Below are 23,322 nucleotides of genomic sequence, written 5' to 3'. Positions count from 1 at the left end.
GCTTGGCACATTACAGGTGATTAATAAATATTCACTATTGATTGATGGTTATACTGCCTCCATTTTTATGTCCCTAGACTAGGTTTGAAAACAATTCCCAAACAGTTTCTGACATGGATCACGGATTTAGAGATAGAAGGAAACTTATCTAGTCCTGCTCCTTCATTTTACACATAAGGAACTGAAGCCAAGAGGGTTTAAGTGATTTGCCCAGGGTAATGCAGCTAGGTAGCATCAGAGGTGGGATATGAACCCAGGGGTCCCGGACTCCAAGTCTAGCACTCAACATATACATGAGTAATGACATTAGCATATAGCGGCTCTCTTTTGAAAGAAAGCAGAATTGGACGCTAAAACTGATCTTTACCACCTAAGTGACTCTGAGCAAGATGTCTCCTCTGGTCCTCAACATCTTTAAAATGTGGATAATCAATAAAGATTGTCATGTTCTCTTAAAGATTTGCCTACAGTAGATTAAAAGAGAGGTTAAATGACTTGTTCAGAATCAGAAAGCCGGTTTGCGTGGGGGAAGGATTTGAATGGTCTTCCTGCCATTTATGCCTACTTCCTATACACTATACTTTGAATAGCAGCTCAATTCATGGTTTTATTCATGGTTGAGATTTAAGAAAGTACAGGAAAAATGCTAATAGTGCAAATTAAATTTAAAAGTGTGATGGGATTTCTTCTTTTTGGTGGAGAGAGCCAGCAATTAAATATTAGCACTCTCTCGCTCTCACTCTGTCTGTCTCTCTCTCTTTCACACACACACACACACACACACACACACACACACACACACACACACACACACGGCTAATAACATATGCACCACAGATATGTTGTGAAGAAAAGCACTTCAAAAACTTGAAATTCACTAGAAATAATTTAATAAACTTTATATAAACTAGAAATGTAGGTTACTATTATTTCAGATGATAAATTCTGGCCAATTTGTTAAACTATCTTCTTCTTCTAGAGTTTATGGCCATGCATCACATGGATTCAGAGAAGAAATCATGCTTAGTACCATAAATTCTTTCCTTTCTCTATAGTTTAAGTATCAAATTAAGTGACAGGGACAAGGGTGGGGGTGAGGATGAATGAATGAACAAAGAGATGGACAAGAAAATGAATGAATAAATGAATGCCTGAGCAAGTGAATGAATCAATGCATGAGTAAATAAATAAATACTCCCCCCTCCCCATCCACCTCTCATACCTTGTGCCCATCTCTACTGTCAGGGGGCAGACTGAACAGACAGCAGATCAACACACAAAAACACAAGCAGAATCACATCAATGTTTTTAATGGTTGGCAATGAAATGGCAAAAAAACAAAAACAAAAACAAAAAAACCTATAGCCTTCTGCAGTTCCATTTTCAGTGCCTAGTTTCAGTAATCGAGGTAAGTCACTCTGGTAAAGGATCTCCCACCTGCTATAATTATTGCTTTTGTCTTGCCAACAGCTGCCCATGGCCTTGTCACAGTAGAGGGTTCAAGAAGGGGCCAAAGCTGCTGGAGGGGAAGAGCAAAGTGATTTTTTCCAGGGGAAGGAGTGTGTACTGTAGATGGTACAAAGGGGAAAGTGCACACGTAAGAAGAGGCAGATAGGTCAAATGCCAACAGTCATTTCTGACAGTTACTAATATCTATCTGCCTTCTCCATTAACCAGGAACTAGGAAATCACCTGTTATACTCCTATTTCTTGCCCCTCCTGCTGTCTCTAGCCCAGATAGATTTTAAAATCTCCCTCAGCCTTGGATTTTTCAAGATCCTGGCCAGTTTCAAAGCCATCACAGGATCATGGAATAGCAGAGTGGTGGAGGTCAGGGGTTTCTTAGCATTTAAATCAGGTGGTTGCTTTGGTAAGAAAGACTCCCAAAGTAAATTAGAAATGGACTGGAGGGAACTAATAATAGCCTAAATGGCTACTCCCTCTTCTACTCTGCCCCCAACCCCCAAATGTCTCTGAGGAGTTAGTCCATGACCAAGGGGCCGCACACCTGGTTTGGTCTTAGCTGATATGGAAGCACTTTGGACATCATTGCTGTTACCATTGACAGCATGACCCCCTTCAGGACTGGAAAGAGGCCTGAACTATTCTTCCCTTCAGCGGCTGAGGGGGACGGAAATTGTTCACCATGCGGACCTTTTCATCATCCTCTGCAGTGAAAAGGAGGCTCCGGAATTTTTCCATCTGTGGGAAGGCAAATCAACATTACTGGCTTAGGCTTGCAATGTAGGTGATGAGTTCTGATGAGACAGAATTGGGCTTTTGGTCTTCTCTGACCCTTGTGTTCTTCTCTGTCATACCCATGCAAAAGCAATGATTTCCCTATTTCACATTTATTTTGTTGGCTTTTGGCCCCTGACTCCCTAGTTTTTGAGAGAGAATCCCAGAAAAGTTTGCTCAGCAAATCTTCCATTTTGTTTTCCTTTCTCAACTTCTCTGGAAGGACATCTGAATTCTAACCCATTCTCCAGGCTGCTGCCCATCCTCCCACTCCATTTTCTTTCTGTATCTCCTCAAACTTTTCTAATCCCAGAGAGCTGATAAACAGGCTAAGCAGGTTCCATTCTACTGTCCAATTTATGGAGAAAAGTAGCAAATGGCAGAGAAACATACCACCACACCATCATTTTACAGGCTTCTCCTCATGCTCTTCACTTCCATTGTTTCTAAATGGGCTGACTCTTGTTGAAATGCAGTGGTTTTCACTGAGTATTTTTCTAACCCCTTAGGGGGTTCATGATCACAGACTAAGCAGTAAATAATTGCCAAATTATGTTACAAATTTGTTTTTCCTCTATGACAACAGGCATATTTAGAGCATTATATGTTGGGTTTCTACAGAGAGTCGAGACCATGAACTTCTTTGGGGCAAAAGTTATTATTGTAGTTATTATGAGATAAAATTTTTTAAATATATAAAAAATTATAAAATCTAAAAAAATATTATGAGTAGAATGAGTTGAACCTGAGAGTTCATAACACATTTTTTTTTTTATGTTTTCAGAATAAAAAACATTTGGGAACCATTAGTGCAGTCGAAAGAGACCTGTTTTCAGAGGTCTGTCAATTTTGGTGCTAAAATGCACAGAATGCTAGATCTGGAGTCAGGAAGGCTCATCTTCCTAAGTTCAAATCTGACCTCAGAAACTTCCTGGCTGTGTGAACTTGGCTAAGTCATTTAAGCCTGTTGGTCTCAGTTTCATGACCCAAATGGGGTCATGAAGAGTCAGACACAGCTAAACAACAACAAATGTCTATAGTCTTGAGTTCATTAGGTTGTAAACACCTTGAGGGCATTTGCCTCTTTTTGTGCCTGGCACATAGGTGTTTAATAAAAGTTTGTTGATTGACTGATTGTTTGAGTCCTAGTCTTTTCTAGCCCTTGTCTAGCTGATTAGCTCTATGACCTTGGCCTTGACCTCTCTAAGCACTGATTTTTCTCATCTGAAGAAACAGGAATAATATCCCTTCACTTCAACAAACACCTGAGACATGGTGCTAGATATGGGGATAAAGGGCAAAAATAGAATAGTCCTTTTCCTCATGGTTCTTCTGTTCTACTTGGCTTTCACTATTCTGTGCTCCCTCCTAACACTGTTAGAAGATCAAATGAAGTAACAGATGTCAATTTCTTTGTAAATTTCAATTGCTTAAAAAAAAAAATGGCAGCTTCTATTATCTTTAGCTCCCAATCCACCTAGCCCCACTCTACTGCAATCCTATGTCCTTTATTCTGATTCACTGACCATCAACTACTCCCTGCTAAATTAATGGTAAATAACAGTTCAAAATGTGAGCCAGACCTGGGTATTTTAAGACACACTTTAATACAGAGCTCTCTAGTGGAAGCAAACACCTAAGACCCATGCAAATTTTTCTTAAAAATTTCTTCTTAAAAGACATTGAGAGTGAAGATGGCAGAGTAACAGCACAGACTTTCTAGAGCGCTCCTGCAAAGTCCAATCAAATACCTGTAAAAAATGGCTCTAAACAAATTCTGGAGCTGCAGAACCCACAGAGTGACAGAGTGAAGCAAATCTTCAGCCCAAGACAACCTGGAAGGTTGCTGGGAAGTGTTTATTGCGCCATGCTGGGAGCAGAGCACAAGTTCACAGAGGGGAACTGGGCAGGCCTTGAGGAGACTGAATGTCTCACACCTGTGGTGGTTTCCAGACTTCATGATCCCAAAACACTGAGGATAAATTGGAAGGTCAGTGAGAAAAGTCTGTGGGACCAGTGTAGGAGAATGGAATGGTCCGGCCCCAGCCCCAGTGCAGCTGAGGGGGGAGGGGGTAGAGGAACCCAGGGCAGCCACAGCAGCAGCAGGGGCAGCTGCAGCCACTGTTTCTGGAGCCCTAGGCTCACAGATTGTGGGGGGATTGGGTATCTGACAGTACACTCCCCACCCCCACTGGAAGTAGATAACTATCTTGACAAAGAGCTCAAAAGTCAAGTAAATGGCTGGGGAAATGAGCACAAACCAGAAAAAAATCAGACTATAGAATCTTACTTTGGTGACAAGGAAGACCAAAGCATGCAAACAGAAGAAAACAAAGTCAAAGCTCCTATATCCAAAGCCTCCAAGAAAAATATGAATTGGTCTCAGACCATGGAAGAACTCAAAAAGGATTTTGAAAATCAAGTAAGACAAGTAGAGCAAAAATTGGGAAGAAAAATGAGAGTGATGTAAGAAAATCATGAAAAATGAGTCAACTGTTTGCTAAAGGAGACCTAAAAAAATGCTGAAGAAAATAACACTTTTTTAGACCAAATGGCAAAAAAGAGCCAAAAAGTCAATGAGGAGAAGAATGCCCTAAAAAGCAGAAATGGAAATGGAGACGGAAAACCCCTTAGGGGGTTCATGATCATAGATTAAGCAGTAAATAATTGCCAAATTATGTTACAAAATGGAAAAGGAGATGGAAAAGGAGAGCCAAAAGCTCACTGAAGAAAAAATTCCTTAAAGATTAGAATGGAACAGATGGAAGCTAATGACTTTATAAAAAATCAAGAAATTATAAAACAAAACCAAAGGAATGAAAAAATAACCGATAATGTGAAATATCTCATTTGAAAAACAACTGACCTGGAAAATAGATCCAGGAGAGACAATTTAAAAATTATGGGACGACTTGAAAGCTATGATTCAAAAAAGAGCCTAGACATCATCTTTCATGAAATTATCAAGGAAAACTACCCTGATATTCTAGAACCAGAGGGTAAAATAAATATTGAAAGAATCCCACTGACTACCTCCTGAAAGAGATCTGAAAAAGAAACACTCCTAGGATTATTGGAGCCAAATTCCAGGTCAAGGAGAAAATATTGCAAGCAGTCAGAAAGGAACAATTTGAGTATTGTGGAAATACAATCAGGATAACACAAGATCTAGCACCTTCTACATTAAGGCATCGAAGGGCTTGAAATATGATATTCCAGAAGTCAAAGGAGCAAGGATGAAAAACAAGAATCACCTACCCAGCAAAACTGAGTATAATACTTCAGGAGAAAAAAATGGTCATTCAATGAAATAGAGGACTTCCAAGCATTCTTGATGAGAAGACCAGAGATGAATAGAAAATCTGACTTTCAAACACAAGAATTAAGAGAAGCATGAAAAGGTAAACAGGAAAGAGAAATCACAACAGACTTACTAAAGTTGAACTGTTTACATTCCTACATGGAAAGATAATATTTGTGACTCTTGAAACTTTTCTCAGTATTTGGGTAGTTGGAGGGAAGTTGTCTATATATACATATAGACAGAGGGCACAGGGTGAGTTGAATAGGAAGGGATATTTAAAAAAATAAAATTAAGGGGTAAGAAAGGAATATATTGGGAGGAGAAAGGGAGAAATGGAATGGGGCAAATTATCTCTCATAAAAAGAGGCAAGAAAAAGCTTTTCCAATGGAGGGGAAAATGGAGGAAGGTGAGAGGGAAAAAGTGAAGCTTACTCTTATCAGATTTCACTTAAGGAGGGAAGGAGGGAATAACATGTACACTCAATTTGGTATGAAAATCTATCTTACACTACAGGAAAGTAGGGGAGAAGGGGAGAAGTGGGGTGTGGGGGGATGACAGAAGGGAGGGCAAATGAGAGGAAGTGGTAATTAGAAGGAAACACTTTTGGGGAAGGACAAGGTCAAAAGAAGGAATAGAATAAATGGGGGGCAGGATAAGATCGAGGGAAATATAGTCTTTCACAACATGACTTTTATGGATGTCTTTTGCATAACTACACATGTATAACCTATATTGAATTGCTTGCCTTCTCAGTGGGGATGGGTGGGGAGGGAAGAAAGGAGGGAAGTTGGAACTCAAAGTTTTAAAAACAAATGTTAAAAATTGTTTTTACATGCAACTGAGAAATAAGAAATACAGGCAATGGGGTATAGAAATCTATCTTGCCCTACAAGAAAATAGAGGAGATGGGGATAAGGGAAGGGAGGGGTGTGATAGGAGAGACAGCAGATTGGGGGAAGGGGTAATCAAAAATGCAAAATGTCTTGGGGTGGGGGAGGGGAGAGATGGGGAGAAAATTTGGAACTCAAAATCTTGTAGAAATGAATGTTGAAAACTAAAAATAAATAAATAAAAATTTTAAAAATTTGATTTAAAGATTTGATTTGCTCAGGGGACTAAAGGTTGGCTCATTAACATGGCTTCCTGTTTACCTGAGGACAAAAATAGCTCAGGACTGAGGCCAAAAAAAATTAAGTTTCTACTTATGTGACATCTCTCTTATGTGACAAGTTCTCCCCCTTCACAACCATCTTAGTTCAGGCACTCATCAATAATCTTGTCCTTCTGGCTTTATGGGAAATCATTCCCACTCTTGTACTCTGAGATCCAGCCAGACTGGCCTTCTCTCAGTTCCTTACTCAAGGCACCTCTCAACCTCAGTGTCTTTGCTTTAGTCATTTCTCATGCCTAGAATATACTCCTCTCCTTATCTTTACCTCATAGAGGCCATTTATTCCCTTAAGATACACCATCATCTTGCATGAAGGCTTTCCCCATTGCCCTGAATGACAGTGCCTTCCCTCTCAAAAGACTGTGTTATAACTATTTTGTGTGTGTGTGTACGCATATGTACGTGTGCACATACATACTTACATGCATAATAATTCAGCAACCTACTTTCAAGGACCTCACATTCTAACGGGGGAAACAATGAGTACATATAAAAATACATAGCATAACCATAAAGTTAATAAATATACATACATATATATACTCCAATAGGGGAGAGAATTACATATAAAATATAACAAATATAAAAGTAATAAACATACGTAACAAATAACATATATACTTATACATGTGTTTATTACTTATATACTTATATTATTGCCTTTATATTTACATGCATGTATATTATGTGTGTGTATAATATTTATATTAATTGTCTCCTCCATGAGAAAGTAAGTTCCTTGACAGCAGAGATTGTCTCGTTCCTTGTACTGGTATCCCCAGCACATGAAACAGTTCCAGGCATGTAGTAGGGGCTTAATAAATATTTGATGATTTATTAGGTGACTTGGACAAGTTCACAAACAGGTAATCAGTAAGCCAGTATCCAAGCCCTGGTCCTTTGGCTTCTCCAAATCAGGGTACTTGCCATTGTATCAGGCTATCTCTTAATGCAAAATGATAGATTGAAATTTGTCATCTGGGGCTGGGGGTAAGAGGGGTCATCCTTCTGCCCTTAGCTGACTCAAATCATCACGGACACTCATCTTCAAATAAGGTCAATGTTGGTGTGATGTCCTGTCCCCTGCCCCATCCCTCTGTCATCCCACTCACCCCTACTCCCCCAAACCCTTACAAGTTCTAAGATGACTCACCTGTTTCTCTGAAATGGTGATGGGCTCCTTGAGCACTATCCAAGTCACACTCTCACTCAGGGGTGGTGTGGTCAGAGATCCTGGATAGGTCCAGTAGTGGAGGTTCACGGGCAGGAGGCATTTGGGATTGAAGCTGTTGAACTGGGCTTTGGTTCCCTGGGAAGGGGAGTCAGCAGAGACTCTGGTTTAGGATCCTACAGGGGTAATTTAGGGCTTGGAAGGTGAAAACAGAAATCCCGGCCTAAGGTTAGACCAAATAGATTTAGGATTTCCTTGCCCCCTTATATCACACTACCAAGTCTACTTCTGTGGTAGAGTAAAAAGAACATTTGTCTAGCATTCTGGAGACCCCCAATGTAATACTTAACTTAGATGGTCCAGCGGATTGAGCACAGGAACTGGAGATAGGAAAACCTGAGTTGAAATCTTGCCCCCCGTATTTACTAGTTATGTGACTTAGGGTAAGTTCCTTAATTTCTCTAAGTCCCAACAACCTTGAGAGGCAGGTGCTCTTATTACCCCGACTTTACAGCTGAGGAAACTGAAGCAGGCATAGGCTGTGACTTTCCCAAGGTTATATAGCTAATAAGTGTCTGAGGCTGGATTTGAACTCAGGTCTTCCTGACCAGGTCTGATCTAGCCACTGCAACCCTCCTAGATTGTAGGGTCAATCAAAATCAATCTAATCCATCTTGCATGAGTCCTTCAAATCCCTTATAGGTGAAAGTAGCTATCTTACTTCCTCCTTGCCCCCCACCCCATCTCAATCATTTTCTTCTCTAGGGGCCACATGCCCAAACACATTCACAATCACACCAGATAGCACTTTGACTGGTAACTGAAACAGAGACTGGGAGAAAGGACAAAGAATGCTGAAGAAAGCCCCAGAGTCTACAGAATACTCACTTTGAATCTGACCATGTACAGTGCATCTGTCAGTCTGTTCATGCTGGCATGTTCGTCTCCAGTCTGGAATTTACAATGGATAAAATGGTATTGAGAATGTCTTCTGGGCATGCTCATTTCTGGCCCAGGACACTCAGCCCCCTGGACAACTCCTAGTCACAGATAGCTCCTGCCTCTCTTTTCCAAAATGTTCTCGCCCTTAAGGTGTTGACACAACACATCCATGTCCTCTTCTATCCTAACCCTTGCATGTGCCTGGGATCTGTTGGTACAAGGACAAGGTTTATTTAGTCAACCCTGGTGAGGAGGAGGAGGAGGTGACACTGGATGACTTATGGTGGGAAACTGACCCTCTGCTTTCTCCAGTATGAATCCTAAAATATTAGAATGGGAAGGAAATTTAGAGAATGTCTTTTTCAACCTTTACCCAATACAGGAATCTCCAATACAGGAGTTGGGTAAATGATCATCCATAGTGCTGTGTGCAGTGAAAAGAACATTCCGATTCTGGAATCAAGAGCTGGGTTCAAATTCTAGCTCTCCTACTTAATGGGAAAATCACTTCCCCCTCTGGCACTCAGTTTTCTTATCAATGAAATGAAGGGTTTGGACTATGGTTCCTCCTACATAGATCACAGTCCTACAATCTTCTTGCTACCTTAGAGATAAGAAAATTGTATCTGAGAGAGGGACTGGGATCTGCCCATGATCAGACACTTAATGAAAAAACAGGCTAGAACTTGGGTCTTCTGACTGCCAGTCTATTATCCTTCCCACTGTACTACATAGGGATTGTAAACTCAAGGAAGGGAGCAGCACAGAGAGAAATGTACTGGGTTTAGAATCTAAGGATCTAGGCTTAAATCCTGGCTCTGTCAATAACTCCCTGTATGACCTTGGACAAGTCACTTCCATTCTGTGGGCCTCAGTTTCCTCATCTGCAAACATGAGGGTGTTGAACTAGATGTCCTTTTAAAGCCCTTTCCAGCTCTAACAGCAGTAGACCTATATTCTATGGACCTTGTGCTGAGACTTCTGTAGGAGTGGGTCAGGAATACACACAGATCTATCTGGACTGCATGAACCTAGATTGAAATTTTCTGACTCTTAACCAGTGAACTTTCTTTACTGTGATGTCTGGACCAGAAGAAAGTTGTAGATGTCAGCTCCCCTCTCCCCTTAACCCATGAAGAAGCACAAAGTGTCATGGAATCAAAGGACAATACTCTTGTTCTCCTCTCCTCATCCTTGGGATTTCACTAAGTGAATGCAAGAAAAAGAGAGAAGACATTGATGGGGGAAAAGGGGAGTTTCGATAAATCTCAGAGTCATTTCAAGACCCTCCCCTCTAGCATATTCACTCACCTCCAGGAAGATGCCGACCACAGCCAGGCCATCTGGGGCTGCAGCTGCTTCTGCAAAGGTCTTGTATTTTTTTCCATTCCAATGGACCAAGTGGAGCTGCAGAAAGGGAAGGCCAAAACAAAGCTAACTCCAGTCTTCTCCAATGACTTCTTTGATCAGGGTCCATCTAACTAGTGGTTTATGGAGGCCTATCTGTTACCTGACTTCTGGCCACTCCACCAGGAGGTGGTAAGCCAGACTCTTTGGTTATCTGAGGTACTCCTTGAATTCAACCAGTTCCATATAATGGAAAGAGGGCTAGACTTGGCTGTCAGGCCTGCATTTGAATCCTGGCTCCAGCACTTATTGGTTGTATGACCTCAACCAACTCATTTCATCTTTCTAGCCTCCATGTCCTCATCTATAAAATAGGAATAGTAATCCTTGCACTACCTGTCTCATGGAGCTGTGATGTGGAAAGTGTTTTATAAACCTTAAGGTACTGAAGAAAATGTGAGTTAAAGATACTCTGATTCCCTTGATGCTAGATTGGGGGAAGGTGTTATCAGGATTTGTCTTTGTGAACCTTTTCTACCTGGTTTTTCTTCTCTACACTCTCCCAAGTCCTCCCTTCACCAAGTTATCTCCTATCCCTGGAATATCCCAACTCTGCACCAATTTCTTCTCCTTTCATTTTATCACAACCTACTCTCAATTAGAAAAGAATGTGCTAAAAATAATTGCACTGAAGGCAGAAGTATACTGATAAATATTTAATAATCAGCTCTCAAAAAAAATTACACATCATACTCACTTTTAAGCTTAGTTTGCATTATTTTCCCAGATTGCTTTCTTAAGTCCAGACAATGTACAATAAATCAAGCCACGATGTGACATTTGCTGATTTCTGAGGCATAAACGTTCACGCTGAAAATTTAACCAGGAGCTGCTCCATTTTGAGGGAGCTAAAGTACACCCTTGAAGATGCTGATCTCACAGATTATTGTTAGCCTCTTTCTTGTAGCAAATAAGGCCTTGTTACTAAAAATAACAACCAAACCACACCTCTGTAGCTCTCCTAAGTTATGCATTTAGGGTCCTCAGAAAAGTCTTGAGACAGGTTTTTGTCGTTCAGCCATTTCAGTCATGTCCAACTCTTTATGATCTCATTTGGTTTTCTTGACAAAGTGGTTTACCATTTCCTTCTCCAGTTCATTTTACAGATGAGGAAATTGAGGCAAACAGGATCAAGTGACTTGCCTAGGGTCACACAGCTAGTAAGTGTCTAAGACTGCATTTGAACTCAGGTCTTCCTGATTCAAGACCAGGTGTTCTATCCACTATGCCACATAGCTGCCCCTTGAGAGGTGGGTAGTTGAAGGATTATTATACCCATTTTACAAGTGGAGAAACTGAGGTCCAGAGGATAATAATAATATCAACTCATTTTTCTAGAGAACTTTAAGTGTACAAAGCACTTTCTTCACAGCATCCCTGTAAGGTAAATAGAGTAGGGATCATTGTACCCATTTCACAAATGAATAAACTAAGTTTTAGGGAAATAAAGTAACTTGTCTCATGTCACACAGGGAGTGACCGAGTTGGAACCAAAGATTTACATTACTAATAGTGAAATTTCAAGCACAGTAGAAGGCAGAGGGTGAAGAAGTAACCGTTTTTGGGTCCCTCAATCGTAGCACATAGTGGGAAATGGGGTGGTTCTTGGCCTCCCCCCCCTTATAAAGAAGGTTGAACCCTGGGTCTTACCTCACTGGAGAAGGACTTCCCATCCACTGTGTGTTCTGAACCTAAGCTGTGTTTTTTCCCCCAGTGAAAATGGAACTGCTTCAGCCGGTAGGGCCCTTCCAGGGGGCCCCCATGCACCACTAAGGAGAGAGACAGAGGGAGATCAAGAACTCAGCTCTTCATTTCAGGATAAGCAAGATGGCACTTTACAATTCAGAGGGTCCTTTCATACACAGATTCTTATCTGGTACTAAGTCAGTAGCCAGATAAAGATAATAATTAGTATTTGTATAGTGCTTGTAAGGTAGCCCAGGGGAGAAGGGGAACTGGAGAAAGTGGAACTGGGATTCCTCCTAAGGGGCTAGAATGAATGTCCAGCTCTCTAGAGGTGCCCCAGCCTCCCCTCCCCCAATCACTGTAGATTAGCCAAGAAGCTAATTAGCTTCTTTCAGTTACTGCATCAGTCTACAAAGCTCACAAAGTTGAGGAAAGTGAGGCTCAGATTTGCCTCCAGGTAACACACCTATAGTTAGTGACCAGCCTTCAGATTCTGAGACAAGTCAATACACTATAGGGCCTCTAGTGGATTTAGCCCTAGAAGACAACCTGAGGACAATCTAGTCCTAAAGCCTTTATTTTATGAGGAAACTGAGGATTGGAAAGGGGGAGAAAACTTGGCCAGGCTTTCAAGTGGCTCAGAAGAGCCCAACATCTCTAACGACCAATGTTTCCCTTCCTCTACCACATGCTGTGTCCTCTCAAAAGTCTCCCTGGGAGATGGTGCCAGGGCCAGCAGCAGCCTATGCCAGGCCCAGAGATAAATCACAAGGAGGAAAGGAACAGGGATACATTTTTCATTTGGATAATACACACTGCCCTAATTCTGGCTGGCTCCCGAACCAGCCAGAGCTGGAAATCCTAGGGTGAAGAAAGGGGTTCTGTCCCCAATCAGGTCCTCCTTCTCAAGCCATTAGGTGAATTCCTCCAAATGAGCCAGACAACTGGGAGGAAGGTTAACCCTTGCAGGCTCTAGCAAGAGCCAGGATGTGTTTTGCAGGTGCAGCCTGCTGGTTAGCAAAGGGGCTCACTAGGCTAGAACTCACTCCGCCACTCTGGGTTCAAAGCTCTCTTCCACTTTCCTACACCTTAGACGCCGTCTTCCCTGACCTCTCCCACACCGAGTTGTCCCACTTTCCAGCTTCTCTCCCTTCAGGTCTGAGACAAGCCAAGAAGAAAGCTGTGCCAGCCCCCATAACACTGAAGGAGATTCCTTTGACTTGGGATCCCCACCCTTCCTCCTTCACTCCTGCTTGAGAATCTGGGGGGAGGACGCTAGGTTTACAGGCCCTTTGGGTCTTTTATTCTGGGGAGGGGTGGCAAGGGCGAGGGGAATTGAGTGTTTGGTTCTGCACACAGACCAACTAAGGCAGAGTGGCATTCTATTGCTGTCCTGACACTTCTAGAACAGCTGGCATTCCTTTAGCACTTAATATATTCTCTCATTTGAGCCCCACTACAATCCTGGGAGACAGGTGATGCTACTATCCCCATTTTAGAGATGGGGAAACTCCCACAGGCAGAGGTTAAGTGATTTGCCCAGGGTCACACAGCTAGTAAATGCCTAAGGCAGGATTTGAACTCAGATCTTTGTGACTCCAGGTCCATCTCTACCTACTACACCACCCGGCTGCCCGCCTATATTGTGTTGTGTTGTTTCGTGGTTGTCCGGTTGCGTTTCTATATTGTTGTGCTGTTGTGCTGATGTACTATAGCAGCAACAGAGTGTGTGTTCTCATTGCCGTCTTGTTCCCTGGTTGCACAGTCACACAGCAGTCATACTATTGTGTATGCATTGCTATGTGGCTACCCTATTGTGTTGCAGCATTTCTGTGGTTGTACTGGTGTAATCATGCATTGTGTTGCTCTGTGTGTGTGAGTGTGTGTGAGCACTACCCATCTCCCAGGTCTGTTGTAAATAAACCCTAAAGTGCCAGAGATATAAACTGTTAGAATTGTCGTGTGCTTGGGCTACTTCAATGTTTTCACAAAAATACGTCTTGTTGCCACCTATTTGCATTATGTCTTTGCTATATGTTATTGAGCTTTTTTTTATCTTGACCCCTCCATACAAAATAAACTGGTCTGAGGGGTCACTGTACTTGTGTTCCCCCGGGATATAGGTTTTGTATAGCCTCAAGGGTCCTGAGACTATATCAGCTTTCAGTTCTGCCTTGGGTCAGCAGCAAGCAGAGCCTCCTCTCCTGCCTCCATTTTTATCTGCAAGTCAACACTGTGGAACCAGTCTCGAGAAGAACTTGAAAATGCCCAGTTTGTGGTGGGCAACATGAAGGCGACTACTTTTACAAGCAGATCACAACACAGGGGAATTTGTGCCAGCCCCCCCATGCCAGCCAACAGATGCTTCCAGTCATGGCTGAGACAGATACAGCAAGACAAGCCAAGAAGCTGGCTCTGAGCTGATTCAGAGAGGGCACAGGGTTTGAAGGAAGATGAGAATTAGCCATGAAATCCCCACACCATCCCAAGGACAGGCTGAATTTGTTGCTGGTCCGTTTTCCTCACTAGGGGACAAATGAGGACAAGATGCATTCCACTGACACCCCTCCCCTGCAATGTTCTGAACCAGGGTAGGGCATCCATTGCCCAGCCTGTTCTCCTTCCATCTGGAATGGGGCCAGAGGCGACCCTTGGCAAAACCAGGAAATCATAAAACAATAGGATTTAGAACAAGGAAAAACAAAAATTTTAAATTAGGAGTTCTTAACTTAGGGCCCTCAGACCCCCAAAGAAAGTCCGAGGGTAAATTTTACAGTAAACTTGGATGAGAAAAAAAATTACATCTTTATTTTCTCTACCCTAAGTGAAATTTAATCTTTTCTTCAATAATGTATGTAGGCAACAAATATTATCCTGAACAAGTCCCTAGGCCTCAACAGACTGCCAAAGGAGTCCATACACAGAAGAGGTTAAGAACCTGCTTCAGTGATAACACAGGCCCATCCCCTCCTTTTAGGTGAGAAAACTGAGATGCAGAGAGAAATGACTGGCCCTGGGCCACACAAGTAACAAAGAAGGGATGAGAACACCAATGCTAGATCCACAATGAAGTCTAATCTGTGGCACCCCTTTTTAAACCGTGTTCCCTTTAAATGGGTTTGATTGATTGACTGATCCTCCAAGCCCTGGTGAGAGAAGCCTGGGGAGGAGCCAACTCCTGAAGGTGCCTATTTTGGTCACTTTTTAAATCATAAATTAGTACTCAGGGCTTACCTCCAGGCACTAGGCCCTTTCAAAGTGAGCTCCAGTAACTAGCTTCTGTTTCTCCCTGAAAGGGATAGGGAGCTTCAGGCCATTAGATGAGGTGATTCTTATGCCGCCTGAAAGTTACTAGAACCTGTTAGAATTTTAATTACTGGATTGAATATCAAGTTGGCCTCAGATCAGGCAGCTGAGCTGGTGGCTCGTGTTGGATAGACTGTTTGGACGATCAGGAAAAGAGAGGGGCATGAGAAGTTTTGCAGCTAAGGAGTTCTCTGAGGGTAACAAAGTGGAGCCACCATGCTCCCCTTTCCTTTATTGGCTCCGTTAGCTTTGTTAAACACAGTCTGGCAGTACCAGGTTTAAACTCCTGCCCCTGCTACCTCAATAGGAAGCCAGGCTGGTAGGGGAGAAAGAACACTACATTTGGCGCCAGGAAATCTCATTTTGAATCCTGGTCAGGCCACTTATTAATGACCATGAGGAAGCCATTTGCCCCTCTCAGTCTCTCATCTGGAAAATGAGAGGCTTGGGTCAGATCAGTGCTTCTTAACTTATTCTGCATCATGGATGTCTTCAGCAGCCTACATAAGCCCATAAGCCTCTTTTAAATGCATAAAATGAAATATACGGGATTACAAAGAAAAATAAATTATATTGAAATACAGTTAGCAAAAATGTTCAAAATAAGCTCCCTGACCCCCAGGTGAAGATCCCCTGGTATCCAGAGACCCTGGGACTGCTTCCAATTCAAAGAACTATTGATCTAGAATGGCTATCCCTCATAAATGGACTGACCTGCTGGAAGGAGCACTGGAATGGGAGTCAGCTTGGGCCCAGCCTGGGAAACATGTTGTAAACTCCCCTACAAATGCGGGCCATAGGGACTGTTCTAGGGAGTTGTTCCAGAGAGTGTTTGTAGGAACAGCAGGAGAAATTGGAACCGAGTACCCTGGCCAGAAGCTAAAAAGTAGCTTCAGTTCTCTGAGATTAAAAAGAGCTGGGACTGATCTGCTTAGGTAAAGGGAGTTCCCCATGAGGATGAAATCTGAGTACCCAACTTAGAGAAGAGGAGCCAGCCTCATCAGTCTTTTTTACTTCTCTACCTTATCTTCCTTCTCTCAACAAGTCTTGCATCTAAGTTAAGAGTCCAAGGCCTCATTCACCTAACTTGAGGTTTGACTGGAGAATCATCTAACCTCTCTGAACCCTGCAAAATCAGGCTCTTGGTGCATTATATTTACTGTAAAATAATCAAATAAATAAATAATAAGGATTCATGGTTATTTGTTGGATGACAAAGGTATGCTGGAGCCAACTTAAACCAGCTCACGATAGCTGATTGTTACATGTTCAATGAAAGTATCTTAGAAATCAGCAGACACGACAAATGAGGGCTTGATATGGTTTTGTTGAGTGTTTAGACTTAAGAACCCTGCTGGAGAGAATGTAAATCATGCACATGAAACTTGAAAGTGTGTTGGTTTTGTTTTTGTTTTACAGAGCTGGTTGTTAAACATTTACAAACACAAGTTGTGGGCATTGGTCCATTGCTAAAGTGTCCAAACTCTGAACAGGGTATGTGAGAGTAGAAAAATACTAACACATCCAATAGGCTCAATAAGGATGCCTAATACCAAGGGTCATGATTCCATCGTAGGCTCCTTTGTAACTTTTCCTAGACAATCACTACTCTCAGGGGTGAGGGTAGAGATCAAAGACAGCTTGGGCTTCAGGGACAGTATACAGAAGACTGGATGCAAAGAAGTCATCCCTGAGAGTCTAGGTGAGGCCAAGGAACTGAGGATGTTTGGTGGTGGCACAGTGGAGATAGCACTGGAGGCAGAAACCGAGTTCAAATCTAGCCTCAAACACTTACTAGCTGTGTGACCCTGGGCACTTTACCCTTGATTGCCCCAGTTTCCTCAATTGTAAAATGTGGCTAATAGTGGCACCTACCTTTTAGGGTTGTTGTGAAGCTCCAATGTGATAATTGTTTAGCACTTAACACAGTGCCCGTCACATAATAAGAACTATAGAAATTATTAGTGTTGTTACATTCTCCACCCCTTTACCTTTCAAATGTTTGAAATCCTCCCCTCATATGTTTTCTTCCAAACACCGAAATCCTTTCTAGAGGAAGGGTAAAATACTAGAAGAAACACTGGACTTTATTTGGATTCAGATGACTTGTCTCTGATACTAAGTAAATGAATGACTGGGCAACTCATCTCTGAGCTGAGTCTCAGTTTCCTTATCTGCAAAATGAGTACAACTCTTCCAGTTCTAAAATTCCACGAGTCAGTGTTTCTTAACCAGCACACCCAAGGTCAACTGATGATCCTTATCATTGCCCAATCTTGACTCTATCTCAGCTTAAAGATACTAATGGGGTTAGAGGGACCTCAGAGAGAAGTACAGAATTTACATTAAAGAGTTAATTCAGACCCATTCAAATCTGAGACTACCTGGTTTCAGCCTTGCCTTGAATAAAAAGGCTGAGGGTCTTGCTGGGGTTCACACATTCAAGGCCAAGGACCAAAGACCAGGTCATCTGTTCCCAGGACCTAGTGAGTTTTCCCATGATACTTGATGGCCAACTTGACCTACAGAGTAGGTTGTAACCTGTCCCTCTCTGGGACAGAGGAGACAGGGGAAGAGAATAAACATTTATGGAGCATCTACTATGTGCCAGGCATTATGCTAAACACTTCACAATTATTATTCCATTTGATCCTCACAACAACCCTGGGAGATAGGTGTTAGTATTGTCCACATTTTACAGATGAGGAAACTGAGGCAGAGAAGTGTTAGGTGACTTAGCTAGGGTCACACAGCTAGTAAATGTTTGGGGTTGGATTTGAATATAGGTCTTCCTGACTATTCACTGCCTAAATGAAAAGAAGAGGATGGAATGAGGGAAGGACAAGTGACTAACTCCCAACTTGTCCACTACAGTTTCGTGTTCATTAAGAGACTCAAGTGTACCAGCCTACTCACTCACCTGTCCTGTCATCCACATCATCAAACTCCACCATGACGGAATGTCCATTATTGGAGATGCTTAGTGACATGCAGGACTCATAGGCCAGGACCAGGGGCTTCAAAGTAGGGTCATAGACAGCCCGACTGGAGACAATGTCGATGGGAGACTGGCGGTCCCCTTGGGCAATGGGGTATAACTTGTGCCATTCAGAGGGACCTGTGCAAGCAGGACACCAAAAAATAAGAGCATCATCAGCCCTCCACACCTTCTGTCCTCTGTCCCCCCTGCCCTCTCCTACCATACCCACCTGCTGGTACCTCTCCTTCAAAGGCCATCTCAAACGCTATTCCTCCAGGAAGCTTGCCAGAATCCTGCCCAAGGGAATCAGCCTCTCCTTGCTCTGATTTTAGAATAATTCTGAACTCCTCCTTTGGACTCCTAACGTATACTATATATGTCCATGTACCAAGCTGAGGATCTCAGTCAGACTGGAATTTCTTTAAAGGTTAGGACAAATTCCTATTTATCTTTATATTTCACCCAGGACCCAGCACAATGCACTGTTCTTGCTGGTTACTTACTAAAGCTTTGTTGAATGACTGAGAGGGACATTGTGGAACAATTTGGGTAGGATCAGGGGTTTTCTCCTTGAAGTCACCTTCCCCCATTCAGGACAGCTCAAAATACTCATTCTGTCCTTTAATAACCCATGATAGTGGTGAGCATTGTCAGACTAAAAGTAAGAAGGCCTGGGTTCTAGCCTAACTTTTGCCATTAACACACTAGGATTTTGAGCTTCCCAGATTGTGGCAGTTAGATGTCATGGCAAAAAGAGTACTGGATTTAGAATCAAGAAGACTTGAGTTCAAATCCTACCTCGGATACTTACTAGTTGTGTGACCTTGGGCAAGTCATTCGAAATCTGTTTGCCTCAGTTTCCTCAACTATAAAGTGGGGATAACAACAGCACCTACCTCCCAGTGTTTTTGTGAGGATTAAATGAACTAATAACTGTAAGGCACTTAGCACAATGCCTAGCACATAGTAAGTACCATATAAATGTTAGCTATTATTATTCCTATTTAGGTCTCAGTTTCTTCTATCAAATAAGAAGGCTGGATGAGATCACCTCTAAGGTTTCTAACATTCTATGATCCTTATTTAGAAATATATGTAAATGATACAATATCAAGAGTAGGGATGTTCAGAGAAAGATCTTGCCCAACACCTAATTCCTGGGATCTTTAGAAACCAGATCTTACCCAAGATCCTCATTTTACAGATGAGCAAACTAAGGCTGAGAGAGATATAGTAACTTGCCTAAATTAATAAAAAATTTCAACCCATGTCCTACAACTCCAACTCCAATATTCTTTTCCACCTCATTATGCTGCCCCCAAGTCTTAAATGAGTGGATACTTTTCAAATATCTGACCCTTCTAAAATATGTATACATGTATTTATGTATACATACACATATATGTATATATACACATATGCATGTGCATGTTTTGGTAAAGGAAAAAATAAAGGTAAAACTCAAGAATTTACAGTTAAATTTCAGTTATTTGGGAACTAAAAGGAAACACACAAGGAAGAATTTCTCACATAGACAAACTACTAGAATAAATGTTAGAGGAAAGCTGGAGTCATTTTCCCTAAAAATCTTCAGGAAGAGAAAGGACTCTCCATCCCAAATGGCTTAGCAGTCATATGCCTGCAGCTGGGAGCCTGGATTAGCTATTTCCTCAAGTAATCCAGCTTAGTGTTCTGTTCCCAATATATGGACCATTCAAGATGTCTGATTCTACTTCTCCACCCTGCTCTAGCCTTTAGGTTTATCTCATCCTTCTCAAGGAAGAAAGAAGATCCAAGATGTGATCCCTTGGGCACTTATTAGAATCATAGGATTCTACATGGAACATTGAGTGTCTGTCCATTTACAGATGAAGAAACTTTCTCATCAAAGTTTAGACTTCGCCCACAATCAGACAGGTAGAATCCTAAGAGTCAGGATTCAAATCTGAGTCTTTGGACTCCAGATCCATTGCTCTTTCCATTGACAGCAGTAACAGGTTTTAGGGGAATGGAAACTTTGATTACAATGAAGTTTTGGTTAAACTGTGGAGTTGATTTCTCTAAAATATCTTGCACATAGTGGACATTTAATAAATGTCCATTCAGTGGACTTGAAATATGTCTATTCCCCCAAAGTCAAAGAAAACCTGGTACTCATGAGGGATTTTAGTAGACCTAGGGTATCCATCCCCATGGATACCCTAGGTCTGCTAAAATCTGAGCAGTGTGAGGGATACACCATCTAGGAGCAGGAAAGACAGGATGCCTGTCTAATCCTCATCTACTCTTAGGTTGGTTTTCACTCTTGGGAAAACCACTGCATATGGCTTGGTCTCCAATATAAGTGAATGCATATCCACACCTGGGTGCACATATGTACACTCTCAGAATGGCATATTCAGCTTTGAAAAACATCCAAGAACACAATCACTCAGCAAGTATGTATCAACGTCCACCTGTTCCTATGTACACATATGCAAATAACTCACATTTATGTAAGGCTTATTGGTGACAAGGGGAACATTGCTTCATTTGCTCTGCACCACAAATCTTCCCCTCCCTCCCCCCCATTTACAAAGGCAGGAGCTAAGCTTCAAACCAGGTTCTACACCATCCAGAGCTCTTTAACCTACAAGAACTTTCTACAAGGTACTTATTTTCAAGCATATAGCCAAGCATTTGAATGCCTTGCCATACATGCACATATATGCGCACCTGCATGTGCGAGCGCACACACATACACAGACACACGCTCACCTACCAAGCACATGTTCACAAATTCAAACCTTTGCATACAATGGATCATATAGGTAGGTGAATATACTCACACAAATTCACACCTTCCTGCCTCCTACACGTACCCAGCCACACATATGTAATTCACACTTTCTGTGAATTCCAATGCCCCTCCAGCATCCTCCACACAAACCCACCTGTATAAGCTCATAACACTTGTCTCCTTACTGGTTCTCTGACTCTGAAGGTCTGCCCTTTGGATATTTCTCCCACTCCATGAGGGAGAATATCCTTCTGTGACTATTTTTACCAGAGGTTGGTGGGGCTTCCTCCCCACCCCCCACCCCCCCTTTTAGCTTCATAAGTTTTCCTGGGGAAGCTGTGGCAAGTGCTAGGATTCAGATCAGATGCGTATGACTCAGATTCTCACAGCTCCTGCCTCTCTGTTTATTTTTAAATCCCCCTTTTTTTTGGCCTGCTGTAAATCCTCTCTGAGGAAAGCAGCTCCTCTGATGAGACTCCCTACCCTGAAGAGGCAGAGCTGACTAGGGCTTTGGACTATCCTGCCCCACGATGGGGGATGGGAAGGGTACCTGTTGTGCTGTCAGCCCAAACTCCCCCTCCCTGAATGAAAGGGAAGGCTCAGAGTGGAAACATACCCACGCTGGGCCTAGATCAGGTGAAATCAACATGCTCTTAGGTAGGAACTCTCTGTACTTACTCCCTTCCCATTTTGTTATTGCAGGTTTCCATCTCATTGCATCTGTCTTTATTTCCGTCCTTGTTTGCTTTTGTCATTCTCTCTGTCTCTCTTTATCTCTCTCGTCCTTTCCTCTATCGTTCTCGTCTATCTCTCTCTCCTTGTATCTGTCTTTCTAACCCTCTCCATGTACTTCTATCTCTTTCCTTATCAGTTTTTCTACCTTTCTCTTTGCGGGCACAAGTGGACTTAGGGCCATTGTCATACCTCCACCCCAACCTCCCCCCCAAAAAAGCCCAGTTAAGGAGGAAGCCTTGACATACTTTCCACTGATGATCTCAAGGCACCACATGTTCCTTCCTAGTTAAAAATGACCCATTCCTACTCTCTGGTTCACATTCTCCATCTTCCTCTTTTGTCCCCTTTTCTCCCACAATCCCTGACTGAACCCCTTCCCAGAAAAGGGGAAAAATGTCTTTTCCCTTTCCAGAAAAGGACCCAGTTAGATGCATACCCTCTCACACACTGGGGGTGTATCTTTCAGGATGGGCATGATCCCCCTCTTTCCCACTCCCATAACCCCCCTCCTCTCCAGAAGGCTGCCAGGTCAACATGTGTTTCTCTCAATGAGTTCTTACTCCCAGATAGCTAGGGGCCAACTCAGGTTAGAGCTTCTGCAGGCTGGGGTCCCCTCCATTCTGCCCTGGTAGTCATGGGAGGTGGGGGGAGATGTTCTCTGTAGGACTGAGGCTGGATGCAAGGAAGAGGAAGAAAGTGTAGCTCAGACTTTGCACCCACTTAGCTGTGTCCTGGTCATCTTGGGGAAACAGGGTTTGGGGTCATAGGAGCATAAAACGTGACTTAGAGCTTTCAGATTATCTAGCCCAACCTGCTCATTTTAAGAACAGGGAAACTGAGACCACAGAAGGAAAATGACTTGCCCAAGGTCATACTGAGGGGAGGAGGATGCTGAGTCCGCGCCAAGAACAGGTCTGAGGAAATGGATCTGGATATGGGGGAGAGGGGGAGGACAAGAGAACTAGTTCCCATCTGAGAGTAGGGTACTGATTGGAGAAGGAAGGTCTGGAGGTCCAGGGCAGAGGGAGGGCACAGGGTTCCAGACCAGGGTAGGAAGGAGTGGGTCGGCAATCACGTCTGGGGGAGGGAGCCACAGGGTATTTAGGAAGGGAAAGAAGCTCCGGGCATGAGCTTGGGAAGCGGAGGCGGAGATTCCTGGGTCTCCGTTAGGAACAGAAGCAGGGAATCCAATCGCAGCTGAAGGTGGGAGGTCCCGGGACCTGCCTGGAAGCAGTAGCCCTGGGTTCACGCTGGATTTAGGAGGGGAAGATCCAAGGGTCCAGGGGCCTACATTTCGGGGTTGGGGGTACCATGTCTGTCCTCCTACCGTCCTCCTGGCCGTAGCCCCAGCCGTGGTGGCCGGTCATACCGCTGCTGCCGCCGCCGCTGCCGCTGCGCACCTGTCTAGCTCTAGCTCTGGCTCCCAAGACTCGCTCTGCGCGGAGCTGCCGCGGAGTTCCAGCTTAAAGCCTCGGGCGTTTTGGCTGCGGGTGGAGATCCTTGGGGACCCGCCTCCCGCACGCATCCTGCCCCACCTCTTCTCTCCTCCCACCCTACGGGGCCAAGGGCTGTGGAATTGGGGAGATAATGGGACAGGGACTG

The 23,322-nt window shown here is 43.1% G+C and overlaps 1 protein-coding gene across 2 annotated transcripts; it reads right to left on the bottom strand.

Moving 5' to 3' along the window:
• Positions 1 to 1,294: 1,294 nt before the first annotated feature.
• On the bottom strand, positions 1,295 to 23,203 carry CA7 (carbonic anhydrase 7). 2 transcript variants are annotated; one of them, XM_072635933.1, is made up of 8 exons: positions 23,048 to 23,152; positions 18,436 to 18,625; positions 18,147 to 18,344; positions 11,885 to 12,003; positions 10,139 to 10,234; positions 8,774 to 8,836; positions 7,868 to 8,023; positions 1,295 to 2,202 (listed from the first exon to the last, which is right to left on the bottom strand). In XM_072635933.1, exons 2-8 carry the CDS (start codon positions 18,461 to 18,463, stop codon positions 2,080 to 2,082), a joined length of 783 nt encoding a protein of 260 aa, XP_072492034.1. In that variant the 5' UTR covers positions 18,464 to 18,625; positions 23,048 to 23,152; the 3' UTR covers positions 1,295 to 2,079. The 2 variants fall into 2 exon arrangements, with proteins under 2 accessions (XP_072492034.1, XP_072492033.1); XM_072635932.1 differs by lacking the exon at positions 18,436 to 18,625 and having other exon boundaries at positions 23,048 to 23,203.
• Between the last annotated feature and the right edge of the window lie 119 nt (positions 23,204 to 23,322).

Source organism: Notamacropus eugenii, chromosome 1 (genome assembly GCF_028372415.1).
Source record: "Notamacropus eugenii isolate mMacEug1 chromosome 1, mMacEug1.pri_v2, whole genome shotgun sequence".
Taxonomy (NCBI): domain Eukaryota; kingdom Metazoa; phylum Chordata; class Mammalia; order Diprotodontia; family Macropodidae; genus Notamacropus; species Notamacropus eugenii.
Note: the sequence above shows the minus strand (reverse complement) of the source record. Positions and strands in the feature narration are given on the sequence as shown.

What these genes read in the sequence shown, in the direction of transcription:
- CA7 (XM_072635932.1), bottom strand. Translation starts at nt 23,087, where the DNA reads ATGACCGGCCACCACGGCTGGGGCTACGGCCAGGAGGACG. An exon ending in TGATGTGGATGACAGGACAG is followed by an intron (nt 12,004 to 18,146) that starts GTGAGTGAGTAG and finishes CTCTCTCCTTAG; the next exon opens with TGGTGCATGGGGGCCCCCTG. An exon ending in GGAAGTCCTTCTCCAGTGAG is followed by an intron (nt 10,235 to 11,884) that starts GTAAGACCCAGG and finishes CCCTTTCTGCAG; the next exon opens with CTCCACTTGGTCCATTGGAA.